At 34.7% G+C, this 27,349-nt stretch overlaps 1 protein-coding gene across 1 annotated transcript in view; it reads right to left on the reverse strand.

Moving 5' to 3' along the window:
* Positions 1 to 7,935: 7,935 nt before the first annotated feature.
* Positions 7,936 to 27,349, reverse strand: part of LOC149807077 (FAS-associated factor 1-like) — a 101,945-nt gene continuing 82,531 nt past the window's right edge. The window contains exons 15-17 of the mRNA XM_089961557.1: positions 23,910 to 24,020; positions 19,533 to 19,748; positions 7,936 to 14,572 (exon numbers count right to left, since the gene is read on the reverse strand). Of these exons, the coding sequence (XP_089817683.1) occupies positions 14,489 to 14,572; positions 19,533 to 19,748; positions 23,910 to 24,020 (411 nt within the window). The 3' untranslated portion in view covers positions 7,936 to 14,488. The remainder of the gene's footprint in view (positions 14,573 to 19,532; positions 19,749 to 23,909; positions 24,021 to 27,349) is intronic.

The raw sequence follows: 27,349 nt of genomic DNA on the forward strand, positions 1-27,349 counted from the left end.
GTTGTGTTTTTTTTAAAATTTAAAAACTGGCTTATGCCTGGGATATTTAGACTTCAATTTAATGTGGCAGAAAGAACAAGTCTTCTTTGGGGTTTGTGAACTTTACTTAGATGGCTGCTTCTAAGCTAGACCACTTCGTTATCACCTTTTGATTTTAAAAATTAACTTAGGTCAAGGACATACACCACCCACTTAATGTTTAAACTGATTAGAATGTAATTCACGGTCAATCATCCAACTGATTAAACTCCAAAAAGCAATGAATACAGTGGAACCTGTCTTGAAAGACCACCCCTTCTGCCAAAACATAATGGTCTCTCATGACAGGTGGTCTCTCATAACAGGTTATAACACTATATAATCTCTAAATCTGTACATGGAGAACCTGGTCTCTCAAGACAGGCGGTCTTTCATAGCAGTGGTCTCTCAAGACAGGTTTTACTGTACAATCAATTTTTGTAAAAATAATGGCTTGTGGAAAATGACTTTATAAAGGCGCTAATTTTGCAGTTCAAGCCAGCAGAGGTGCAAACAGTGGGGGAAGATGGTTGGACTTTTTGATGGGTGGGGCAGGGCATGCTACCATTTGTTTCTAGCTGAAACAATGTTATGATATTGTGGATTTTATACAAATGAAACTAATTCAAGCTCTAATAAGTACAAAGCTGGATGTCAAATTTGGTTGAAATACACAAATCCAAACTAATACTTTGTTGCAGAAGCCCAAGTTAGTAGGATGGAACATTGGGGACTAGAATTTAATATTGAATGCTGGAAATTAGTGTCATTTTGGGGTTTCATAAGTAGAAATCTCCATGCCAATTTTGGCTGTGTTTCAACAATGCTTGGTAAAATAATGCTGCAATCAAATGCATTCATGGTCTATCAACTTAATACCTAAACCATATTTGGTTGAAATCCAACATTCTTTGATAAAGTTAAACTGTGGCAACAAAAAGTTAGGACACTAAGTGCCTAAATTAAAAAAGTAACAAGCAGAATTTTTGAAAACATTGTAAATCAGATAACATTTAAGAATGCTGCAATTTCCTTTTATTCAATAATATGCATGGTTCTGTAATGATGATGTAAAATATAATTAGAAAATACGACCAGGGCCTGATTGAGGATTATTTTTATGACATCACCATAATGAATTTTACTGCTTCTGTCTGAATTTCACTATTTGCACACTATTTTTTATTCCTCTGAAGATGCAGTTGAAAAAGTGCACAACATCACATCCTTCACTGGGTCATATTTCAGGAATTCATATTTGTTTTCTCATGATTTCTTGTACTTTCTCACTCTCTTCTTTGTATTATATGTATAATCACAAACTTTCTTCTCATCATCTGATATTTCAATGATGGCTGCACACCTCGCAAGAACTTGTACATTGTTCTGGCTATCACTTCACAATGCAGCAACTATTTTGTATCATCAATGACCTAAATATAAAACCCATCATTAATTCTGTATTATTGACCTAGTTGGATAACAAAACCTTTTCCAATTGTCTAAGTCTTTGAACTAGCCTGGTACCCTAAATAGTTTGATATTGTGAGTATTAAAATTAGTACATTTGTTTTTGGGTACCAGCTGAGCTTGACATGCATCCTATTATGACAAAAAGCACTTTTATTGTTGCTTAGAAGAACATAACGACTATTTCTGCTGCTTTCAGTTACTTTACCTTGCCAAACACAAATCTTGTTGGGTACTCAACACAGTAAACAGACCATTTAACCATGAATTGGCATGTTATTCCATGTTTTATTATTACATTTGTTAATATACGATAGCTACAGGCAGAAAATTTTACTGATCCAACAGATTTGTGAGGGCTGAGGTTTCAGTGATCTATTAACAAATTTATTCGCAGATTTTGAACCCTTCCTACATTTGATTATATCAAACATATCTAGTTGGAACTCTACTGGTATAATGAGAATTTAATTTCTATATATTCTGTCACATTAAGAGGATATATTGGATGTCTGTGGGGCACTATCTGCATTTTGAAGCAACTAAAGATCATAAGAAGTCTTGCTGAAAACCTAATGTTGATATAATAATAATAATAATAACAATAATAATACTGAGGACTTTGTATAGCGCTTTTTTTTATGCTCTTAGTGCTTTACAACATTAGACAATACCTATAACATAAAAAACATATGATGATACGATTACAAAAAACAAACACAATGAAATTAGAAAACATAAAAAACATGCTGAAAATATTTAAGGTAGGAAACATTAGGTCTTTAAATTTGTTCTTGCAGTCGAAATAAGTGAGTTTTAAGAGCACTCTTGAATGGGATCACTGTGTCTCTGTGTCTAAGTTCAGTGGGCAATTCATTCCTCGTTGCTGGGCCCTGGTATGCAAAAGAACGTTGACCATATGACTTCATTTTCATAGTGGGAATAATGAGTATACGAGTGTCAGAAGAGGAGTGTAAGTATCTTCCTGGTGTGTACACATGTGTGAGGTCAGATAGGTATGATGGATTGGAGTCTGTCAGTGAAACGTAGCACAGAGAACAAATTCTTTGTTTGATTCTGGATAAAATGGATAGCCAGTGTAGGGTACAGAGCAGCGGGGAGGTGTGCTCTGATCGTGGTATTCTAAGTATGATCCGAGCAGCTGTGTCTTGAACTTTCGGAAGTTTCTGGAGCAGATATTGAGATCAACCAGACAGAATTGAAAGTACTAATGAACACTCGAGTGTTTTAGTGGCATCAATGGAAAGATATTTGCGATTGGAGCTGATGTGTCTCAGCTTAAGATATGCAGCCTTATGTATGTTCATGACATGTTGGTGCAGTGTGAAAGTACTGTCCAGAGTAACACCTAGGTTTCATACTGACTGTGAATTTAATGTTGGTGTTGCTGGTATTTATTCCTTTGAGGTAAAGGATGTGAATGGGGAAAGTCTTTTTGTTGTGATCAGAATGGCCTCAGTGTTATCATCATTCATCTGCAACTTGTTACATGTCATCCATGATTTCACATCAGAAATTCCCCTCTCTACGCTTTGGATGGTAGCATCAACTTCAGTTGGGTGGCTAGATTTGTATATTTGGGTGTCATCAGTGTACAACTGATGAGACACTGGATGATGATCTATGACACTTGAGAGCGGCTGAGTCTATAGAATGAAGAGAACAGGTCAAAGAACAGACCCCTGTGCAACACCACAACATAACTTAACTGGGCTAGAGTGTATTCCATTTGCAGTAAGGCTGTATCATGAATGCCAAATACATGCAGCAGACGGTGAAGTAATATATCATGGTCTATTGTGTCAAATGCTGCAGACAAATCAAGGAGGGTGAGGACTGTAATCTTTCTGCTATCCAAAGCAGAGAGAATTCATTAACTACTTTTAGAAGAATAGTTTCAGTACTATGGCAAGGGCGATATGCAGATTGTACATTGCTAAAAAGACTTTGAATTCAGATGAGATACAAGCTGGGGTAGAACAACCTTTTCTAACATTTTTTATATGAATGGGAGATTAGAAACTGGGCAGTAGTTCTATAAATCGTTATGGTCAAGTGTTGGTTTCTTCAGCAGAGGCTTTACAATGGCAATTTTTGAAAAATGATGGGAATTCCCCAGATGAGAGAGAGAGGTAATAATAACATCAGTTAGTGAAGGCAATACTGGATCAAAGCACTCAAGCAGCAGTGATGTTGCAACTGGATCAAGTTCACATGGCTTTGGTGCACTCTTCATCACGATTGTACATACTAAATCCATAGACAGGTTCAAATGCTGCTAATGGTTGCTGCTGAAATTCTGTTTCCTAACTGTATGGTGATGAAGAGTCAATTGAAATTGTATGGTCAAGCTTATCTCTAATGGCTTGTACTTTGTCGACTGGAGAGAAGGTAGTTGGAAGTAGATTTGTTCCTTGACATTAGCTTGTTAGTAATCTCCAAGAGCTCTTTGCAGCTGGAACTTTCCATGATCTTAGTACTGTAGTGGACTGATTTCACTGCATGGACTATGTTTGTGACATTCTTCTTAGCGGCTTCATAGATTTGCTATTGAATAGTGAGTCTGGTGGACAGCCAAAGTCTCTCAGCTTTACAGCGGTCTCTTTTAGCAGTGCGAAGCTGGTCCCTAACACTGCTATACCATGGATAACACATTTGAATTGATACTCTGCACTTGGTGGTTGGGGCATGTTTGTCGAGCAATGAATGCAGGCAGTTATCAAGATGTTTTGCTGTTAGAGGTAAACAAGTTGTTAGGTTTGCTCGGATGTCATGTCGTGCATTAGTTTGGTTCTATTTATCATACGGAGATTTCTTTTAGTAGCAAATAAAGGTGGAGAGTTAGGTACTGATGTGTCAAGATGGCATATAATGCAGAAGTGATCGGATGAAAGTTCACGGGATACCAGGGAGGAATGTAGAATATTATCATCAGGTCTATGAAGAATCCAGTCTAAAATGTGACCATGTTTATGGATGGGTTGGTTAACTGACTGTTTGAGGTTGAAAATATTAATGGACTCTAGGAGTTTTGATGTGTTTGGGTTTCCGGGACAGTCAAAGTGAAAGTTAAAATCTGTAAGAATAATCAGGTTGCCACCTATCGAATATCCATACTCCGGGAGATTTGGAAACTGCTCCAAAAAGAGAGATTCAGTTAGCTTATTTTTTCTACTAGGAGGAGGGCGGTACAGACAGAAAAAATGAACTGACCTTTGTTCCATTGTGAGTGTGGTTTGGACCAGTTCAAACGATGTGTGGTAGAAATTGAAAGTTGTGGTGTGGTTAAGACGTTTGATCATGGAGTTCTTTGTGACGACAGCAATTCCACCTCTGCAAGAGTGGCAGGGGAACGATTTGATGGAGTAACTGGTGGGTGTTAGATCCGCGCAATTGGGCTCATCGCCTGATGTTTTTAGTCATGTTTCTGTCAGAAAAAAAAGACGTCGATATTCTGATCGTTGATAAAATTAACTACTTCTGTGCGCTTTTCTGGTGGTCCTACTGATTGGGCATTGAATAATGCAATATGCAGAGGTATCTCTTGGATAGTTGGCACAAAGGTTCACGATTTAGTAGGGATTTGAATTAGGTTATCTAAATTAACGGTCAAATTTTTAAACTGTTAAGTCGGAAAGGGCATAAGGGACATAAGTGGAATTCTTCATGTTCTACACTGGCCAGCTTTGAAACGTTTCTTTTTTCGCTTCTGTTTACATTTAAGTAATGATGAATGTAGTCCCAGTTCATTTAGTCTAGAGCACAATGTAGTGTGGAGAGCCAAGGAGTGGTCATTTAAAGCAATTAATGAGGGTCCATCATAGCATAAACGGGTGGACTGGCGAGTATCACGTGATGGCAGTTTGTTCAACAACAAAGGAAATTTTAGAAGTGGAGCAAGACAGCTGAGAAAAAGTCTAATTGTTCTCGTTTCCAAAACAAGATGAAGAAATACAGACAACAAGCACATATATCAAGAAAAACGGCACAAAAAATGGAACAGCTGCTTCAAGCTGGTGAAGCAATAGCGATCTACTATGACCATAAATTCTTGAAAAGTAGCTATAATAACAATTTTTTTTATGTCTTCTGGTGAAAACCACATGCTGGTTATGACTTTCTGTCCAGGAGTAGTAGTGATGATAATATTTTCTATGATTTGTCAATACGTACATGTTCAACTGACTTGTCAATATGTACATGTTGAAATGATTATCATACGTGAAATTGTAATGTCCACATCTTCAGATAACAATCATAATATTTCATAGTTTCATAGCAAATTCTTTGAAACTGATGGGCTAGTTACATTAATGAGATTGTGTCACACATTTTGCTGTAAGACAAAAAGGTTAATTAAAAAAAAAATGAAAGCAGAAAGTGATTTGCCGAAAGGCACTTTTTCAAGTGATACCCATAATATTTACCAAGTTACATGGCAATCCATCAAAAACCTCAGGAATAACTGTCCTAACAACATTGTGTGTATGAGGATTACTGTAAGTAGAGGAATGCATAGTTTTTGTGTCAAGTTGGATTTAAATAAAAATGCAGTCATCTTGAAAACCAGTCATATCAGGATGGGGTTTCACTGGACTTCTTAAAGTATCTAGTTTGTCTTATAAATAAAACTTGTTCTCATATGATATCAGTATGGAGAAAAACCCATTTTACACTCATAAAAAACTGCTCCTGGTGCAACTTATGATCATAACATAAACCAAAATAATCATTTGAAAAACTAATAAATTTACCAAAAATGTTCAATAATTTCACAACATTTATTGTCACATGAATTTGTTCTCCAATACTATTGATGCTGAAGTTATTTCATGTGCATGTCGGTGTTCACATTGTAATTAAGTCAAAATAATTTCTCAAGTTTTGCAGCAAATATATTATACTTCTCTTTTTTCATAACAAATCTGTAAAATAAACACTCAAATACATCAACTATATACAAGTAATCCCATACATTCACTTGTCTTTTTCTCCAATGGACACAATCTGTTGATATGCCAGTTGAGCTCTTTTTGTAGCTTTGGCAAAGATTTCTTAGCCTTCTTTTTGTAACCACAGACTTTTTGGGCTCAAAGTGCAATTGTTTCTTTTCCTTCTAAATGAGAGCCTTTTTTCCTTTCAAGCTGGTGTTTTGTGACATGCAATGTGCATATTCTGACAGAGGGCTACATCTGTTCTCTCATGCAAGAAATCTTTCTTCTTATAGTAATTAACTGCACTTTTTCCAGATGCCTTCCGAGCTTCAATTTTTCCGTATGCAGCTTCTTTTGTAGGTGCTGTTCCAAACTCTTCCAACCGTGATTATCTTAATTCAGATGTTTATTGCAGAGGTTACAAAATGCCAGTCCTCTAGCATACAGTTTTCTTATAAACTGACCACCTAAATTCCCATCTACTTTTCGCAACAGCCATTCCCATTTCCATACGTTTTTTTAAACCTTTATCTAAACTTTTCGTGTCATGGTCTCTCTTGACAACTCAGGACGCCATGTTTTGCAAGCATGCTTCTTCTGTCCCTTGCCATTAGTTTCCATTACATGAAGATTCATTGGATGAATTTAAATCTTTGACCAATCAGAATACTCTTTATGAGAGTCATGTGCTAATATATGGAACGAATAATTTACAAGCGTCATTGCAGAATGGGAGCAGACAGAGATGATATAAAAAACTGACAATATCAAGAAAAATCGGATTCAAATCAGGAGAAAAGTGGAATAACACTTTAAAATGGAGAAAAATCATGTCTGAGTGTGGCTAACATGGCAGCTGTGTTGACATTTTTTTTGTTACTCTTCCTAAATGTAAAGTCACATCAACATGGGGTTTTCACCAGAAGACTCACTATGATAGATAGTTGCTCCTTATGTAAACAGTGCTGATCTGACTGCAAACATGACTGCCATAACGAACATAATGAATATCTTGTCAATAATTCTCTTGAATGGATGGTCATATGAACATGGGGTTTTCACTGAAAGTTTTTTTTCTAATTGTGTCTCGTTGGTCCTAAATGAAAATGGTGCTGAACTTACATTCAGTAGGACTGCCACAGCGGCTAAATTGAAAATCAAGGCTTGTAAGAATCATTGTTCAGTGTGTCATGGATTTCATGGTGTGTAAGGATCACTGTTCATCAAGCCATGTATTTCATGGCTTCTAAGGATCATTGTTCATCAAGTCATGGATTTCATGGCTTGTAAGGATTATTGGTCAGCGAGTCATGGATTTCATATCTTGCAAAGATCATCGTTTGTCGAGTCATGGATTTCATTGTTTGTAAGGACCATTGTTCAACTAGTCATAGATTTTGTGGCTTCTAGCAAACATGAAATTCATAAAAATTGCTATGTCACAAATTAATGAATTCACAATATGATATTCAAATAAAATTTAACACATTAATGACAAGTATACCTTTTTTATTTGTATAATAAATAGAGGGGATTATAACCATTATAAATTTACCAAATCTGGGACAGACTCATCAATACTTAAATCACCATCAGATTTATATACACTGTGTGAAAAGACATTTTTTTTCAGATCCCTTGCCTTCACTGAATGGTACAAGAATGGGCATATTATATCACTAATTACAAGGTCCAATTTAACAAATCATACATTTTGGACAGTTTCATGTGGGGTTGCATTTAACACCGAATGTATCATTTTTTTTATATATAACCATTTTAGTGTTGCTTGTATGTTATTGATAAGACTTTCTATTGCAAGTTTAAGGAAATTATTAAAGATATATGAACAGTATGCATTTGAGAGTGACCTCATCCATAATACATAAAAATAGGTATGAATGGACTTTGTCAACATCTTTCAAATGACCATCTCATCCTGTATATCTTAATGGCCATTCTCTTACACATGTCAACAGATGTATGTATTTGGCTCATAGTTTAAAATCCAATCAGTCAGATAATGAAGATATGATGAGACATTACAGATTTTGCTAACTCAAAAAAAAAGAAACAGGCTTTTTGATAAATTTAGAAATTGTTCTTTGAATATTGAAATTTGATTATTCAAATCTTATTGCTGTATATTATACTGCACTTCTCTGTGGAAAAACTGAATTGAATGTATGAAAAGAAACCTAGTTATTGGTTACAATAATAATCTTTGTTTTCTATTAAGCTTTCCAAGATGGAACAGTGCCTCTAACATGTTTGTAAACTATAATGTATTCATTTTTGAAGAATTAACGACAAGGTATGTCTTTTTAATGATGACATGAACATCTGATAGTAAGAATTGTATCTTGAAATCTCTGGAACAATGATATTCGTTTGAATTCTCTTATTAGTCTTTAAATGTCTTAAGTATTTTCATTCTTAGCAATGCTGGACACAGTCCATTGCAGTAAATGTATCTGTATATTAGTACACAAGATACCTATGATCTTTAATGTTTAAAATACTTTTACATTTATATTTTAATTTACATGTATAGACTACGAGGTCTGAAAAAAAGAATTCTTATCTCAATTGCAAGCTCAAGTTATTATGTGCAAAAGCGGAAATTAAAAAAGAAACATTCCAAAATTAATAACCAAGTCTTTTTAACCTTTTTGCACAATTTTGGTAATTAATGAAAGTTGGCTTTTTCAATAATGTGAAACACCTACTACCAAAATTTTTTAAATCTTATATCAGGTCCAATTTTCTCAAAAGTGCTCAACTTGGTCGACTACTCAAACTTCATTTTGATGTTTACTGACAAATTTATGTAAGCATTTATGGCTATTCAAAAGTAGTAACATTTTCTTTGGGATACAACATGTTGACATGCTTGGATAACTGATTTTAACCTTGTAAATATGTGTAATACCAAAATTGGAGTTTCTTTATGATAAATGCTATGACTCTGATAATTCCCCATGTGAGGGGTGGAACTCGTATACTCTGTAAGCAGCCTTGCCTAGTTATTGGTCCATAAGATTTTCTTTCTATAACTGATTCTGTTGGAAAATGATCAAACAACAAAGTTGCCTATTGATTTCTTTTTGTTTTTGGCTAATTCTCTGCTTTGCTTCTCCTCAAAAACCACAACACATCTAAGCACATTAAGATTAGTCAGTAAATGTACGTTGAACAAGAAATGAGTTCAAAGACCATAAATACCCCACCTGGCTGGCAGATGGACAAGAGTATGTTCATTCCATATTCGAAGTGGGGTATTACACCCACCACCCCCACCATAGGGCCAAAAAAACCCACAAGCAACTTCATTGACTTTTTGCCCCTTTGTTACATAGGCAAGGACACAAGAGTTCAAAGTAAATAAATCACCCGATCCTTAAGGCAGAGCTGTAAAGCTACTAGATAAATGGAATTTAACCAAATATAACTGCATCATCTCATTGACATTACAGCAAATATGCTGACTAGGAGTAATAATGGTAATTGACCATGACTGTTAAGTGAAAAATTTTGGAACATGAAATACCATCAAACGGACAAGCATGGTTCATCCCTGTAACTCCAACAACTTTTATGGTATAAAATACAAACAACGAAAACCTTAAAATACTGACCTGTGACCTCAATGTGACAATGTACAAGTATGCCAAGCTTCCTCCATTTATTTTAAACAGCTTTTGGAATTGGAAAGCTGATGTACAAATGGGACTGAAATCTAAAAATATTACAATTACTTTGACCTTAAAGACACAAACCCCAAGATATTTCACAACACATCTTCTACTGATGTAAATAAATCTACCAAACGTCATCCAATAATCTCAACATTTTCTGAAAATTTGGAGTGGAAGTTAAAGTTAGATGTAAAATTTAAATTACTGAGCCATGATCTTGACCTTCAGGAAAGAACCCAATGATAGGAAATCGTGATGGAAAACCTAAATATTGGGCCTTGATCTTATTCTTGAAGACAGAAATCCTTTGTGGCACATTAAAAGATGATGTATGAGTATATTAAGTTTCATCTGTTAATCCTAAAGTTACAGAACAAAAGGGAAAGTGTGAAGGAAAACTAAAATATTGAACCATGACCTTGACCTTAAAGACTACAAAATGTGCTACATCTTCCAGTGATGATGAACAAGTATACCAAGTTTTTTAATATCAAATGCATTTGAAACTATGATAGTGTGTGTGATGGAAATGTGAAATATAATGCCATGATCTGTCTTGATGACACCTTTTAGTTATTATGTATACCTTACTAAGTTTTATCCAACCAGCTTTAAGGTTATGGAACTAAACGGAAAGTGATGAAAAGGTCAAATATTGAACTGTGACCTTGACTATGAAGATGGAACCTCCAATGTGGTATCTGTGAACCATATGCTGATGATATACAAGGATACAAAGTTTCATCTCTTAATCTCAAATGGTTTTAAAGTTGTACAATTGAAGGGAAAAGGTGACTAGAAACTATAAATTTGAGCTGTGACCTTGACCCTGAAGACAGCATGCACAATGTGCTATGTGACACCTTCTAGTGAAATATAAGAATACAGTTTCATCCCTTAATCTCAAACAGCTTTCAAGGTGTCAGTAGGAAATGGAAAAGTGGCGAAAGCATGACACATGTAACGTATCATCTAGTGATAATGTATACGTATACCAAGTTTCATCCCTAATTGCAAACATGGAATGCAATTTATTTATCAGATTTTGATCAAATATTTAAAAGATCTGATGTTTTATCTTTATCAATATTTTTATTTTTTAACTTTTACAGACTTTCAACTTTGTTACCTTTTATATTTAATACTGCTGCTATTCATCTCTGCATTGTTAGAGGGGTTTATCTTACTAAAACTGTCCAATTCATCACTATTACATTTTTGAAACTTTACATTTTAGTTGGCATCATACAGCCACTACTGTGCTGATGTGCCTTTAACCACCACTTACCTACATAATACAAACATATTCTCAAACAGCTTTAAAGTTATAGAGTGGAAGGGAAAGAGCGTTGGAAAATTTAAAATAACAAGTCATGACCTTGACATTAAAGATAGCACATACACCCTACCATCAATGTGGTAAGCAATACACCTAATGAAGTTCTATACGGATACCAAGAGGATATCACTGTCAAGGTGGTACTCCAATATGGATACCAAGGATATCACTGTCAAGGTGGTACTCCAAAGTATTGAGTGATCAACATATCTGAATTAAAGTGACGGATGGAAGGATGGACAGAAATATGGATACTATTTCCCCCATTTTCTTTGAACAGGTGGGCCACAAATAACAATAACATTAAATTTAAATTTAATTACCAAAAGCAATAAAATAAAAGGCTCTGTACTTCAGTGGACCTAAGTTAAAATATTTTTGCATATATGCCTGCCATAATTTGTTATGTATAATATATTCTTTTAACGACTTGTTTTCAAAAGAGGTTCATGTTTTACAGCAGAACAAACATGAACTTTTTCCTTATTGATATAACATATAATCATGTCACAGAGGCATTACACACACATTACATTCACTCCAGGTGAAATAAGAAACTCTCCCATTGCAATTATATTTTTAATCAGCCTCAGTTAAGAAATAATGTTTATAAATCCTGTTAGTGCTGCTGTGGTTATCTATGTAAATATAATCATTTCATCTAAACTCTTGAAGACGTCCTCATTTGTATAGACACGTATGTAGAAAATGGCCAGGCACCACAAGCCTACTAGTCTTGTGCAGTTACACCAGAAGAAGCCTACTAGTTCTGCATAGCAAGTATGCCAGAAGAAGTCTAATAGTTCTGCATGCAAGTATGCCAGAAGAAGTCTAATAGTTCTGCATGCAAGTATGCCAGAAGAAGACTACTAGTTCTGCATGCCAATTACACCAGAAGCCTACTAGTTCTGCATAGCAAGTATGCCAGAAAAAGTCTAATAGTTCTGCATGCAAGTATGCCAGAAAAAGTCTACTAGTTCTGCATGCAAGTATGCCAGAAAAAGTCTAATAGTTCTGCATGCAAGTATGCCAGATAAAGACTACTAGTTCTGCATGGCAAGTACGCCAGGAGAAGCCTACTAGTTCTGCATGCCAATTCCACCAGAAGCCTACTAGTTCTGCATAGCAAGTATGCCAGAAGAAGTCTAATAGTTCTGCATGCAAGTATGCCAGAAGAAGACATACTAGTTCTGCATGGCAATTTCATCAGAAGAAGCCTACTAGTTGCATGCCTTCTAAAGCCACAGATCAGATGATGTCTAGAAAATGCCAAATACTGATTACCAGACAACTGGTCATAATTCCTGCCAGGATAACATCAATGCCTCATCCCTTAGTTGTCAGCTTTAATAAGCTCATAAAGACAATGCTCAGAAGAAAAATGGAATGAGTGGTATAATTGTGATCAAAATACGTTTACACCAACTGAAAGAATGAGAAAGCTAGGGTTGGCTGACCTGTGCCAGTGGAAAGTGGACATAAGGGTAAAGTTGGATCCTAGTCTCATCATTCATTTATTCAAAGAGTGATACATCTCTAACAAAAAAGGAATTCACTGAAGATAACACCTTGTGGAAGGATGAAAGCAAAGAGGAAATCTACAACACAGATATGCCTGAAATGAGGACAGATGAAGACATGCAGCATTTATCAACAGTGATAATGATGAGGAATTTAAGAGATTTGATGAAATTGATTGCAGAAATCCAAAGACAAGCTGAAAAGATGTATTATCAAGTTATCACTTTTTCTTATGCTGATTTACAAAAAATTAATACAGAAACACAGTTCAGATCACTCCAAAAACCTCTATTTAATATATCTTGGATTTGATCAGGTGTCAAAATTTTAGGCATTAACAGAAAACAAAAATGAAACATTCAAACACAGTTTCACTGCAAAGCAATCAAATGCCATGCAACAAACAATGATCAATGCACTTTGTAAAATTTCAGACTGTTTTTCAGGTCTAAGTTTTGTACCTCAATTTGGACTGAAAACTGAATGTGTATTTCACATCTAAGTGCATTGTACCTAACAAGATATAATGATAATGCTGACTACAGACATCAAAACATTAGTAACGTCTTGGAAAGATTACAAGTGTTTACTGGCCAAATTCACAAATGACCATGAAATGCTACTGAAAAATATGAAATAAAGGCTTTCATCTGTTATGTGAATGTGTCTGGAACAACACCTGGTTCAGTCATGCTTGATTTTGATTGTACGAGGTTTTCGTAAAGTTTAACAAAATACTATTTCTTGCCTGCCAACGATGCTTTGACATTGCTGCTATTTGCTAGCATAAGTGATACAGAATCCTAGCATATCAAACTTCAAGCATACCATAATATTTTAGCAAAGTTTCAGCTGAATACAGAAACTGATGATAAACTTTAAAAACTTTTAACACTAAATCTTAATGTTGACTGGGACAAGGATGCAGACCCCACTACCACCAAAGTGACACCATTGTCACTATATATGCTAAACACAGGCTCCAGAATGATGCTGTGTAAAAAAGTGACACTAATGTCCTGCTATATGCTAAACACAGGCTCCAGAAAGATGCTGTGTAGCAAAGTGACACCATTATCACTCTATATGCTAAACACAGGGTCCAGAATGATGCTGTTTAGAAATGTGACACCCATACCTCTCTATATGCTAAACACAGGCTCCAGAATGATGATGTGTAGCAAAGTGATACCAATGTCACTCTATATGCTAAACAGGCTAAAAAATGATGCTGTTTAGAAATGTGACACCCATATCTCTCTATATGCTAAACACAGGCTCAAGAATGATACTGTGTAGCAGCATGAAAGTATGTACACACACCTAAGCTCAATACATCCCAGGAGAACCACCCATCTTCATGTGAAACAAATATAATTTTTTTCCACAATGATCACATGATAATCATGTTTCATATTCTCCAACAGAAGCCATGCATCTTCAGTTGAATGTAAAATAAATGAATGATTGTCACATGAGATCACAATTTAAGTCCTTTCCTCCAGAATCAGTGTCTCCTGAGGATACAGTTTCAATTCCTCTAGTGTCTTATCAGAGTCCAGTTGGCTCAACTATAAGAAAGAAAACAGAAAATTAGTTTTACTATTATATATCTACTACAAGACAGACTTAAATCAGCTTAGATTTTGGTTTATTAAAAGATGTCATCGACATGATGCTGTTCTGACATATTTAAACTTGTCAGATGTTAATATGAGAAATGCATTATATCACAACACAAATAGGTAAGCATGTAATGGTTTAGACATGTGTGTAATGTCAGACGTACCCAAATTAATTTTTGGCAAATAAGTGCTATACAATTTGACTTTGACCCCAATGAACTGTTTTAGTTTTATAATGAATCATGCAATATACAAACAAAATCTATCAAGGGGTTTAGGAAAATATAAGCAAATTAACTTTTCTAAACCCAAAATCTTGATACAATATTTTCTTTGATGGAAGTTGACTAACAGAGTAATAGTGCAGCACAAAAAAAATTGTGGCTTCATAATGATTTATTCCAATTAAGAAGACAATCCATCACTGAGTTTAGTTAATATAAAGAAATGAATAAACTTTACCTAGAACCAAACACAAAAATTTCAGCCATGGCTGTAACCTTGAGTTCAAGGATAAAAGGACAAGCACACATTTCACCCAACGACATGTCTTAGCTTCATAATGATTCCTTACAATTATGAATAAAATTTATTAAGGGGTGGAAAAAAAACACCTCACATAACACCTTAGCAATAATTCTCCACAGAAATATGTATATACGGTAATGAAGTGTATATGCACCCTCTATTATCTTTTATAACAAAAAATAAGCTTTTATTTGTATGAAAGATGTTAATGACGGAGATGCAAACAATTTCTTACTGATGACTATTCTGTCTTAAGCTCTTGATTAACATGACATTTAAATATTTAAAGCATGATAAATAAGGCGAAAAGATAGATGTGTGCCTTGTATTGATACGACTTGCAATACACAGCCTATAATATAATACATAATCGATATGCATATAAACTTTTCCCCGGACTTCCGGAAAGAACAGGAACCCTGCAGCCAATTCAAATATTTCTCCTCACTGCTTTAGAAACAAAGTACTAGGCAGACTTTTGACATCAGAATGGGGCCCCGAGTGGCCGAGTGGTCTAAAGCGTTCGCCGTTACGGATCACTGCCATCTCACCTCTGTCTGCGCCGGTTCGAGTCTCAGATTCAGCCAATGTAGATATGTGAGAGAGCATGCCAGTAGCTTCTCGTGGGTCGGTGGTTCTTTCCGGGGTTTTCCCGGGTTCTTCCTCCACCATTAATACTGGCCGCCATATATGGCCTATCGTGTGCTGAAAAATGGCGTTAAACCCCACAACAACAACAACAACGACATCAGAATAACACTTATTGATGAAAATTAAAGCCCAAAAGTAAAGTCTTGGAAAATGATAATAAAAGTTAGTTTTTGTTGCTGGTATCTTTATTTCTTTTAATTAGTACTGAGACAACAAATATTTTTTTAAAGCTCAAATATGTGCTGACACCACCACTGCACAATAATCGTTAAAGGGCACATGGTATGAACTATGAATGCTTGGACAATTATTCAATTATAGGATTTTGATACAAGTCCATGAGGTAAGCTTTCACATTTCTGTAGTAAAGTGCTTTGTGGCTACAAAGTTTTTTTAGGAAAACAGAAATTAACAACTGGAACAGATAAGTATTCATCAGAAATAGTCATGGCATACACATTTATGTTGGTAACAATGGAAAACTTTGGCCAAGACCCATTCACCTTCTACAAATTAGCACACCAGGTAACTACAAAAAAATGATAAATCTGGGGGAAATGTTGGAAACTAGATGTTTGCAGTACACAAAAATAGTGCCAATTAAAACATTTTTGTTTTAATGCCTCTATTCCTATTCAGAAATTTGTATATGTATGCTTTGTTTATATGTTTTAAGACAGTATTCAATACACAATACTTGTATCTACAGTTATTTAATAATTTGAAAATATTATGGGTAAATTAAATAAAACCCATCACAAAGAGAATGTCCATCTATGGTTGTTTAATACGGGTGTTTACTAGCAGGTATATTGCTTCAATTTTCATGCAAGTCTGAACAACCTGTATTTTTATTAATATTTAAGTTTTGCTGTATAAACACTGTGTTTGATGCAATAAGAGTTTTGATTTGATTTGTTTTCATTTTTCGTAAGATAGATCTGAATTCCCAATTGATATTACCCAAGTTTTCTGCCAGTAGAGGTGGCTTGTAAATGCAGCACTCACTTTGTTTTGAAGCTGACAATCCTTTTGATCAAGCCACAAATTTAATACATGTACTTGTTCAGTGCCAAGTAGAGTTCTAAATCTTCAAATGAATGTCAGAACATGTGTAAACATCATCATCAAATTCACTATTGTTTGCAGTCCATACCTGTTTTCATTTGAACCCATCATTAGAATAAAACATCATACAAGCAATCCCAAAATTTCTACTCATCCTTGAGCCATCCTTTAAGTGTCTATTCTGCAATTTTGAGTTTACTACTAATTTTCAAACTCACTTCACCTATGACTCCAGGCTTTTCATTCAGAGTATGCATTCGCTTGATTCCTTAACCCTCCATGACCACATTTACAAATGATTAGGATACAATACTGATAAATATATATATATATATATATATATATATATATATATATATATATATATATATATATATATATATATATATACATACATACATACATACATACACACACATATATATATATACTTTAATGACGTTAAGTACATAAAATATGAAACCACTGATCAAATAAAATGGACTGATTTTGATATATGATAGTGATCACAAGATCTTATGCAGGTAGGATTTGTATACTTATGAATTATTTTATTGTACCTGCCTTACTTGCTTTTATACAAATGACATACTTAACATCATAAAACACAGGCTTCTTTCAATTGATTTTTACAATGCAACAAGCAATTCCCCAAGTTGTAGATCAAAGCCAGCCAGCACTTAATAAGGTTCTCACATAAGTGCTCATGGGTATTGATGTGTTGGTCATTAGACTCTTTACATATTTTAATAGAAGAGAACATGCCACAATAATACTATTTACACTGAAACAGAATTAAAAGATTAAAACATAAATTTCACCTGATAAGACATATTTAACTGGTGTTTATTTCTTTCAATATTACCACCTGTTAGAATTTTCAAGCATATTTCATTTATCACTATTTCACCATATATTTTTTACAGTGTATTAAGAAATATTTTTTAAATAAAATCTCAAAATATTTAATTTCTTATTAAAACATGCACATTTCATGATGTGAATTCTAACTTTTCAGGCCTAACTGCCATTTTTGACAATAAAACAAGCAACATATCAAGGTTTCATTTACTACTTCTGATTGCAATTTTCTTCACATTCAACACATAGGGGCCAATTTATATTTTCTTTGAAAAATAGGGATCCATGCCAGAAACCATGTTATAAGCAGGTTCACTTGTCAGGGTCTTAATTATTGAGAGAGTGGCATATGTATCTATCTGTATTGGCTTTTTTAGTTTACCAAACTCTGATTCACTGATGACAAGTCACCCATTCAGATGGATCTAACTTGCAAAATATACCCCGATTTATAGGAGAGTCAAAGAAAAGTTGGCTTTTTGTAACTCAACAAATAGAATGGGAAGGGTCGAATTACAGTCAGGCCAATTTATTAGCAAATATATATGGCATACTGGATAAATTTCTGGTACGCCAAGCAGTGAGTTCTGATTGGTGGTTATTATTTGTTCATATCCAGAGTAAAACAACAAACATGAATCAGAACAAAAGCTTATTCAATGCATGAAATACCAGAAGTGCTGATATTCAAACTCAATAGAAACAGACACAAAGTAACAGAGAAACTTAGTGCAAAAATGTCTATTAAATCATCGGTACAGCACTTGAATCATATGTTTGGAATGTCTCCTATTACTTCGATATATGTAATCAGCAAATGAATGTGCCAACAGGATAACAAAAATTGGTACAGAATCAGCACGGCTGCAGATTCCAAACCACATGAGTTAAAGTTATCTTGTAGAAAGGAAACTGTATTTTCAATAATTCTGTGGCAGTTGTTTTGCATCTACAGGAGATAAAATGCAAAGGATCTGGCTGTTAGTTACATCCACTCAGACTTGTTATTGATAAGTCTTCATTACATGAGAAAATTGCACTATTTCTTCCATTTTGAAGATAACAGCATAATGCCTTCCAAATTCACTGTAACCTCATGCTATTACAATGCCATTATGATAATTCATTGTAACCTCATGCTATTACTATGTTATTATGAGGATTCATTGTAACCTCACGTTATTACAATGCTATTATGTCATTATGAGGATTCATTGTAGCCTCATGCTATTACTGTGTCATTATGAGGATTCATTGTAACCTCATGCTTTTACTATGCCATTATGATAATTCATTGTAACCTCATGCTTTTACTATGTCATTATGAGGATTCATTGTAACCTCATGCTATTACAATGCCATTATGATAATTTATTGTAACTGTATCGTGATAATTCACTGTAACCCCATGCTATTACTATGTCATTATAATAATTAACTGTAACCCCATGCTATTACTATGTCATTATGATAATTCATTGTAACCCCAAGCTATTACAAAGTCGTCATGATAATTCATTGTAACCCTATGCTATGTCATTGTTATATAACAAACAAGAAACTTATACTAGCAATTACCTTGATATGCCAAAAACCCATATGTATCAATAAAATCCAATATATCCAACTGTTACAGTAAATGAGCATTTGTAAGAACAGACAATCTACTCTGAGAGTTCAGTGTCTGTGTCACAGGGGTTGTCTTCATGAACAGCTTTGGCCTGTAAACTTACTGTCTCATCTGCCATTTTTGACACTAAATAGCAAGACAACCAATAATAAGCTTCAGTAGACTTACATCTCTCCTAGGAAATGTTGTTAGGACTTTATATTCTTCCATATGATAGCCTTGTGTAACGATGTAATTAAAAACCGTCTTTAATTTATCCGTGGCTAAAAATCTCCGTGTTAACATATCTCTTTTTGGTGTCCGTATCCGTAGAACACTTGTAGGTTCTGGACAATCTTCAGGAGGTTCTTTCGGCATCTCACGAGCAAGAGAATCTTGAACAGCCTTCAAAAGAAACATTTTGTTTTCTTTCATGAATTTTAAAAAAAATTCACAACAACTTACCATATAGCTGTTCATTTTATACAGAATTATAATTTTGTGACTTTTTCTTTTTAAAAAAGAGTATTTATAAATTGTGGTTATTTATATTTTACTGACTGCAATGAAAATTTTTTTTTTAAATGTTAGCCATGATAATCAGTAGTATCACTATACTCTTAACTACACAACAGTTTACTTACGAATAGTTTAATGGAAGAAAAATCAGGAAGAACAAATCATGCAAATTAAGTCAGTTAATAAATTGCATTTAATTTGTATGGGTTCTGTTTTCATGATTGTACAAAGATTTACATTTTCATCAGAACTTAAAATCATGGATTGGGGAAAGGGTTCTATTGTTTTCACTGTAGGGCCACTGTTCACTGATCTATAACTTTTAAGTTTATGGGAACCATGAAATCTACAAAACAGGTAGCCCATGAAAAAAAGTGAATTCACCTTAATAACTGAAATGCCAAGTTGTTACAATAAAAAACCAAAGAATAAAGGAAAAGTATGTTAGTGGTATTTAGGGATGCAACAATACACTCAAAACTGTTTTGTGATATACTGTTATACAACAAACCATATTGCAGAACATACTGCAATACAATAACACTTAATGAAAAAATAAAATAATCAGTATAGGATTTACTATCTTGTAAGACTTCAAATGGTTGTAAAAGAACATATAAAACAAATATAACAATTAAACAAGTCTACAAACACCTGAAGTCAGCAAAATTATCAGCACATAAAAATCATGCAAGTTCTATTGTATGTATATTCCAAGCATTGGATACAAAATTAAATTAGTTTAGATGATTGATCTATTTATGAACAAGGAATCTTGAGTTCTGTTCATTTAGTGTCATTACAAACAGAACATATATATCTGAGACAAAAGTGAAGTTTATAGATTATTATTTTTAACTGGAAAAATATCCCTGGTCTTACATTTCCACCCCCAATTAAACTTTGCCCTAATAATGGTAATGTGTAGTACATTTAATATTCTCTTGTAATCTTGTGTTGAGAATGCATCTAGAAAGAAAAGAAGAAAATATGGTTCTTGAATTAAATTGGAAAGATTGTAAGGAATAAACAGATTTGTAAGAAGAAATCAACACCGTAAGAAAATGGCAGTACAGAAAATTGTACTGTGGTATGTACTGCCAAAACAGCAAAACTGCACCCTTAACAGTAGTCATCTTATCCACTGGCTGGTATCTGAAACGATTCCCTGCCCTGTTTAAGACAACTTTGGCTATTCTGTATTCAGAATCGAGAATCAAACAGCATGGCATAACAGTCCTTAAAACTGCCATAGCAGTGGGCAGTTTGTGGTTACCTGAAGTACAGTAAAACCTAGTAATCTTGTTAATGTCAGGGGTGTAAAAATGTCACCAAATAACCGGGTCCCCGAGATATAAGTATTTATAAAAACTGGTAATTTTAAATTTTAGAGATGTCCATGACCTTTATTCTTGTCTTTTACTCTTAGGTTGCTGACAAAGATGTAGCAGTTTTAAGATTAATTATTGCTTTATACAATTTTATTTTAATAACAAGTGTTGTGATTTCTTAATTTTTAAGACAGAATTCTGACTCCAGCTGTACATCGATAACAATTAAAAAAGAACAGTGCTGTTAATTAATTACTCACAAGTGTGTGCACATGTGCGCTCTCTGAAATAAAAGTACTCTATTTTCTCTTTTAATTCTGCAGTCAATGTATATTCAAATGGCTATTGAGATGCACACATGCGCTGTAAATAATTTATATTTATTTATTATAATGATCTTTTACAATTTGAAAAAATCCAATTTAGTGATTTTTGGACACTGAATAAATTCATAATACTGTATAAAAAAAATGGTAGTCTTGTTTTATGTACTGTGTAATCCATTGTCCACCAACATGTGTAAACAGGCAATTAACAACATAGATTTCTAGCAGCATGTGACTCTTTAGTTGTTACAGCATTTACATGCTACACGTATTTAAACTGGCCTAAATTTTGGGCTGCCTCAGTGCCCAAGACAACAAACATAAACTTCTTTATGAGGCTACCAAGGGAAAGAGACTACTCATTGGGAAATGAAAACCTGTCACCAAGGTGTTTTTAATTAATTATGCACAATTAAAACTTGTACTATTTTAAAATATACACAAATTCCAAAACAAAGTAGTGCATATAATTATGCTTATTCTGCAGAAAACGAAACATGTATGACACAATAACTATAGAATAAGCAATACTCCATTAGATTTCATTGCCTCAATCAGAAAAATGTCTTGAATCAATGGCTCATGAGATCGCAGACACCACTGGCATTGCTCAGGAAGAACTGTATAATTATGCACACAAGGATGATGAAGGTACAGTGAAAGGGCTGAATGTATTTAAAAAAATGAAATTGTTTGCGGTAAGTGTTGCCAGTGCTGAGCATTGGTATGAAAATGTAAGTGCTTTGGAATTTTTTGTAGTAATAAGTGAGTCCACACTTTACTTCGGACTGAAACTTATAACTAACATAATGGGGTTACCAAACTGAAAGGGTAAAAATTATCAGAACAAAGAAGGATCTTTTGGGGACCAGACAAATGCTCGATATAAAACAGGTTCTTGAGACAACCGAGGCTGAGATAAGCAGGTTTGACTGTACATAAAATTGTGCATATCAATAGACAGTTGGTAATCCTTCAAAGTTGTTAAAATTGTCCATAGTATTGGACAGTTTGAAAACTCTGGAAGTCCCTAATGGAATATCGTTAAATCCCCATTATATAGTGACAATTAAAAGTTCCAAACATGTAAAGATAAACATGCAAAGAAAAAGCTACAAAATTTTAGGGAAAAAAACCTTTTCAAATCTATATATATAGAAAGTGAACCCATGAAAGAAGAAACATTTACTTCGAATACTCTATTCATTGTTGCTTCACTTTACTGGTATGCTTAAAATACGGACTATAAATGAAGGGAAAAAATCAAATGCATTTATTTCACCCGATAACAAATTGGTACTAGATTTATTTTTGGGATCAGTATTTAGCAAATGGATGGCAGAAAAAGATAGTTAAGATTTAAAGAGAACAACATATCTTGTAGTGACGTCAATTGATTGATTGATTGATTATTTTTTAACGGCGCATCAGCACTTTTAGGCTATTTAGCGCCAAACAAAGTGTTATTTGTATAATCTTTTAAAACTAATAAAAGGTCCTATATCGACCAGCGATATAAAAGAACAAATGGTTGAAATTAAAAACGGTAAGATGGCAACGGTGCAAAATAAAGCTTCCCGATCAACGGGAGATGTAAAAAAGATGAATAGGTATTAAAATGGGACGGTATATATATTGCATAAAACTGCACAAGGTGATAGCATAAAAGTCAGAGTTTAGAGTAAATATTTACGGCTTTCAAGAACCCGATAATACGAGTGATATTTATATTATCAAAAAGTTCTTTCATGTCATGCACAATATAATAACGATCATGCGTAGGTTGTAGGTCAAAGCACTCTATCATAAAGTGCTTGACAGTGAATGGTTCTTGATAGTTCATTCTATTGATAAGTTGTCATTATATGATGCATGTAAAACCAAATTAACTCCTTTAAGTGAGAACAACAAATAATGAAAATCAAAATCCGAGGATTTGTTAATATAAGTCTCTATGGCAAATCTGGTTGAAATTCAACAATTCCTGGTAAAAATTATGCTGTGCAAACCAAGGTTTGGAGAGAGGGCATTCAAGGGGCCATAACTCCTGTAAACGATGACTAGGAACACTGGAAATCAATTCCCTCAAGATCTCATAAATATAAAGGTACATGGCAAATCTGGTGGAAATAAAATATAATTATTGGCAAGACTTGCATTGCAGAAATGAAATTGAAGAGGACAGATAAACAGGACATTATATTTGTCAAGAGGTCTCATCCAGATAAAACTGTTTGAAATGAAATCATTCCCAGTATCTTGCATGACCAAACTGTTGACAGATGGATGGACGGACATATGTGATTATATACAGGGCTCTGATCTTGTTAAGTTGGCCCTCAAGTTTCCATTCATGGTTTAGACAAAAATAAACATCAACTAATGCTAACCTGTTTATAAGCCTTCTCTTTACTTTGTCTCTTTTCTTCATCTCTCCTTTTCTTCCGTTCTCTCTCTTCCTCCTCCTGCCTCTTCCTTTCCTCTTCCCTCTGAGCCTCCAACTTCAAAAATAGAGATAGAATGTTTTAGGTCTAACATCAAAAGGATCTGTTTTGCTGACAGACCAATAATTTAGCAGATTCATCTGTGTACAACATACAGTGAATTGCAAACAGCATATATCATTATTTTCTTGACAGGGTCTTGACATTTTGTTTTTCTTGTCAATTCATGCACAACACATAGATTCTGATATGTCAGTGCATTATACAATTCTAAGGTGTAATCTTAAGTTGGGTGTGTATCACACACAGTTAATAAACTAGACCCGTTAGTGAGTGCTTACCATCCTACGCCACCACTGCAAGATTAAGTGTAGATACAATTTTTGAAAGAAAGACCAGGGTCTGCATGTAAAGTCTACAATCAAAGCACCACTGTAAGCCATGTGACCTTGACACCATGGTCAAAAGGATAAGCAAACATGTTCAGCATGAATTGTCTTTGCTTCATAGTGATTTATCCAAAATCCATCATGGGGTACAAGAAACAGAAGCAAAAGAAAAAGGTCATTTTTTATATAAATGTAGATTACATAACTCATACAAATTACCTCCCCTTGCATCAGGGGTCTCAAACATGTGGCCCATGGAGTAATTTCCTGCAGCCTGCAACAACATGTATAACTTGTAAAATAATTAATAATGCAATTTTTTTTCTTCTGCGATGTGACCCTCAGGCCAATGTACTAGCACTCATTTGGCCCTTGTGGTGATCTGAGTTTGGGATCCCTGTGCTAGATGGTCACTGGTTGTTTACCAGTTTATACTCCAGCAATACTAACACAGGATGTTTGTATTTGTGCAGAAGGGTGAAAAGAACTGATAGTAATGTGATAAGGAAAGTATTATTGGAGAAACAGTTCACTAGCTAGTTCAGTGCGAAAAGGTTTTGGCATTAAAAGGGTCTCTCACTGTATCTAAAGATGTGCTGTTAATTTATGCAATCTTTGATGTTTGCAGAAGAATTCTAAACAAGGATATTCATCTTCCTCATCCAAAATGAAAGAACCCTTTATCTTAATTGCCCTTTTCTCCACAGAAAGGTGGGGGGGACACTCAAAAGAAAACAAGCTCTGGTCAGTTTCTTCAAATGTTGCCTTGAAACTAAACACCATCTGTTCCACAGTCCAATCCAAGTCGCCTCCTTTGTAAAATGTGGGGATGTTATCATTTTGTGCATCTCCCATTTTCACTTACTGCATGCTTCAAGGCAGTGATGACACCATATCATCAATATGCATGGTGTAGAACCTGCCTGCTGGATAGGCAAGCAAAGTTGGCCCCACTGCATTCCAAACACAATGGGGTCCAGAGGCTGAGTGTTGTGCCATGATAAAGTCAGGATTGGATGAAGCAGCTGGAGGGATGGCACTGTATGTGCAGCCATTATAGTATGGAAGGTAAGCAAACTGTGTTTCTAATCAATCTCTTGATGACCACGCAGTCCAACTGTTGATATAAATGATCCTTGATTAATATACATGTAACCAGATTGGAAATGACTGGTTGGAAGCTTAGATGGCATACAATAGTACAAGTCTTGCAAGCTGTAACAACCAGTGAAGTGCACATGGTCACACTGGCACTAAACCCATGTATGGAATTATGCCCAGTGGCTTGACAAAAGGGGGTGGAGTGAGGGGAAATCCCTACCCCACATTTCTCCAATTTCACAGCTGACAGCCATGACAATAATTTGCCATATGATGCACCACACTTGTGATTCTAATAAGGCTTGGCTAAGGTATGTCATGACAACATTTATGGTGTCAGATATAACAACCATTATAGGTTAGAGTGTCCACCTCAGATGCGGGAGGTCACACGTTCTAACCCTGGCTGAGTCATACCAAAGACTTACAAAAATGTTACTAACAGCTGCCTCGCTTGGCAATCTGCATTAAGAGATTAGTGTTAGGACTGGTTGGCTTGTTGTCAGGAGAATGCGACTGGGTGGGACATCATGCTACATGTCTGCGGCATGATGCCCCACTGCTAGACATCACTATCAACTGCCACAATGCACACTGCAGACATCATAGCAGTATGACTGAAAATGGATCCGAGATTGTACTACTATTGCACTGAAAACATCCGTTAAGCATGAAACGCGCAGAAGATGATGGTGTTAGGGCCACTCTACTCAGAGTCAGGTTAGAAACTATAAATCAATGAATAAATTGACTAAGTTCCTTGCACTTTTTATCACATTAAAGGTTTCCATTATTTAAATTGGTAAGGGGGTACAAACAAACAGGTTTGTATTGTCAGACTATACATATTTTAATGGATGCAATTTCTACTAAGTTTTATGAAAGTATCTAAAACGGTTTAAGAGATGTTAGCTAAACAAAATTGACAGACAGAAAGGCCAGCTCTTCTAGTATACCACCCACACTCTGTTTGTAATGGATATACTTATCAAGTCTTTTTTATCCATCTTGCCATTATAAAAGTGTTGCTTAGCGGAAAACATCATTCAAAATTAACCTGATTCTTTCATTATACCGAACAAGGTCTAATGTCAGAACAATGCCCTAGCCCAACTAGTCCAGACACCAAAATAAATACTGATAGGTGAAATGCCATGTACCGGTAAGTAGCAAAATCTTTACATGGGGAAAAAGATCAAATATTCACATTTGGAGACTATTTTATGTCTATCCTCCATGCCAGATTAGTAAGCCAAAATTGGAACAGCTTCCCCCAACCCCTGAAGGTAGGCCCATCAACATGGCAAAGAAAAGTGAAATGTACTTTTACTTTAGACACTGAGTGACTGACCTTTCTACAACTCCACTGTTCCTTCATTTTAGAAATAATATGCAAACCCACATATAATGCAATGCAAGTGTGGCTGCCACTGTTTCTTGTAGAAAAGGGAAAAAAAATAGGCTTCTATTTACAAAACCATGATCAATTATCAAAAATTTCATCCACTTCATGGAAATTTGGAAATCAGCATCATGGAAATTTGGAATCAGCATCATAAAAATAAGAAATATGAATAAAAAAATTCTGTGTTTTGCAAGATTTTCCAAAACAAGTCTCTATAAACAATAATACACAAAAAAATGGTTGATGAAAATGTTTGTAAATGCCTTTTGGGGACAACACTGTATGAAATAAATATCAACTGAAGAGATCTTGATAAGTGAAATTCACATTTTTATTTTACCTTTTTATTGGGATTTAAAGTAATCATCATAAATCTATCACGTAAGAAGCTAATTAAGTGCTTGCTCAGTGGCCTGTTTTTGACTACTATTAGGAACTTATGGTCATATGATGCCTCATAGACAAATGTTGGGGACGTGATGAATCAAGGT

Source organism: Sinohyriopsis cumingii, chromosome 1 (assembly GCF_028554795.1).
Source record: "Sinohyriopsis cumingii isolate HCF-2022 chromosome 1, ASM2855479v2, whole genome shotgun sequence".
NCBI classification, from domain to species: domain Eukaryota; kingdom Metazoa; phylum Mollusca; class Bivalvia; order Unionida; family Unionidae; genus Sinohyriopsis; species Sinohyriopsis cumingii.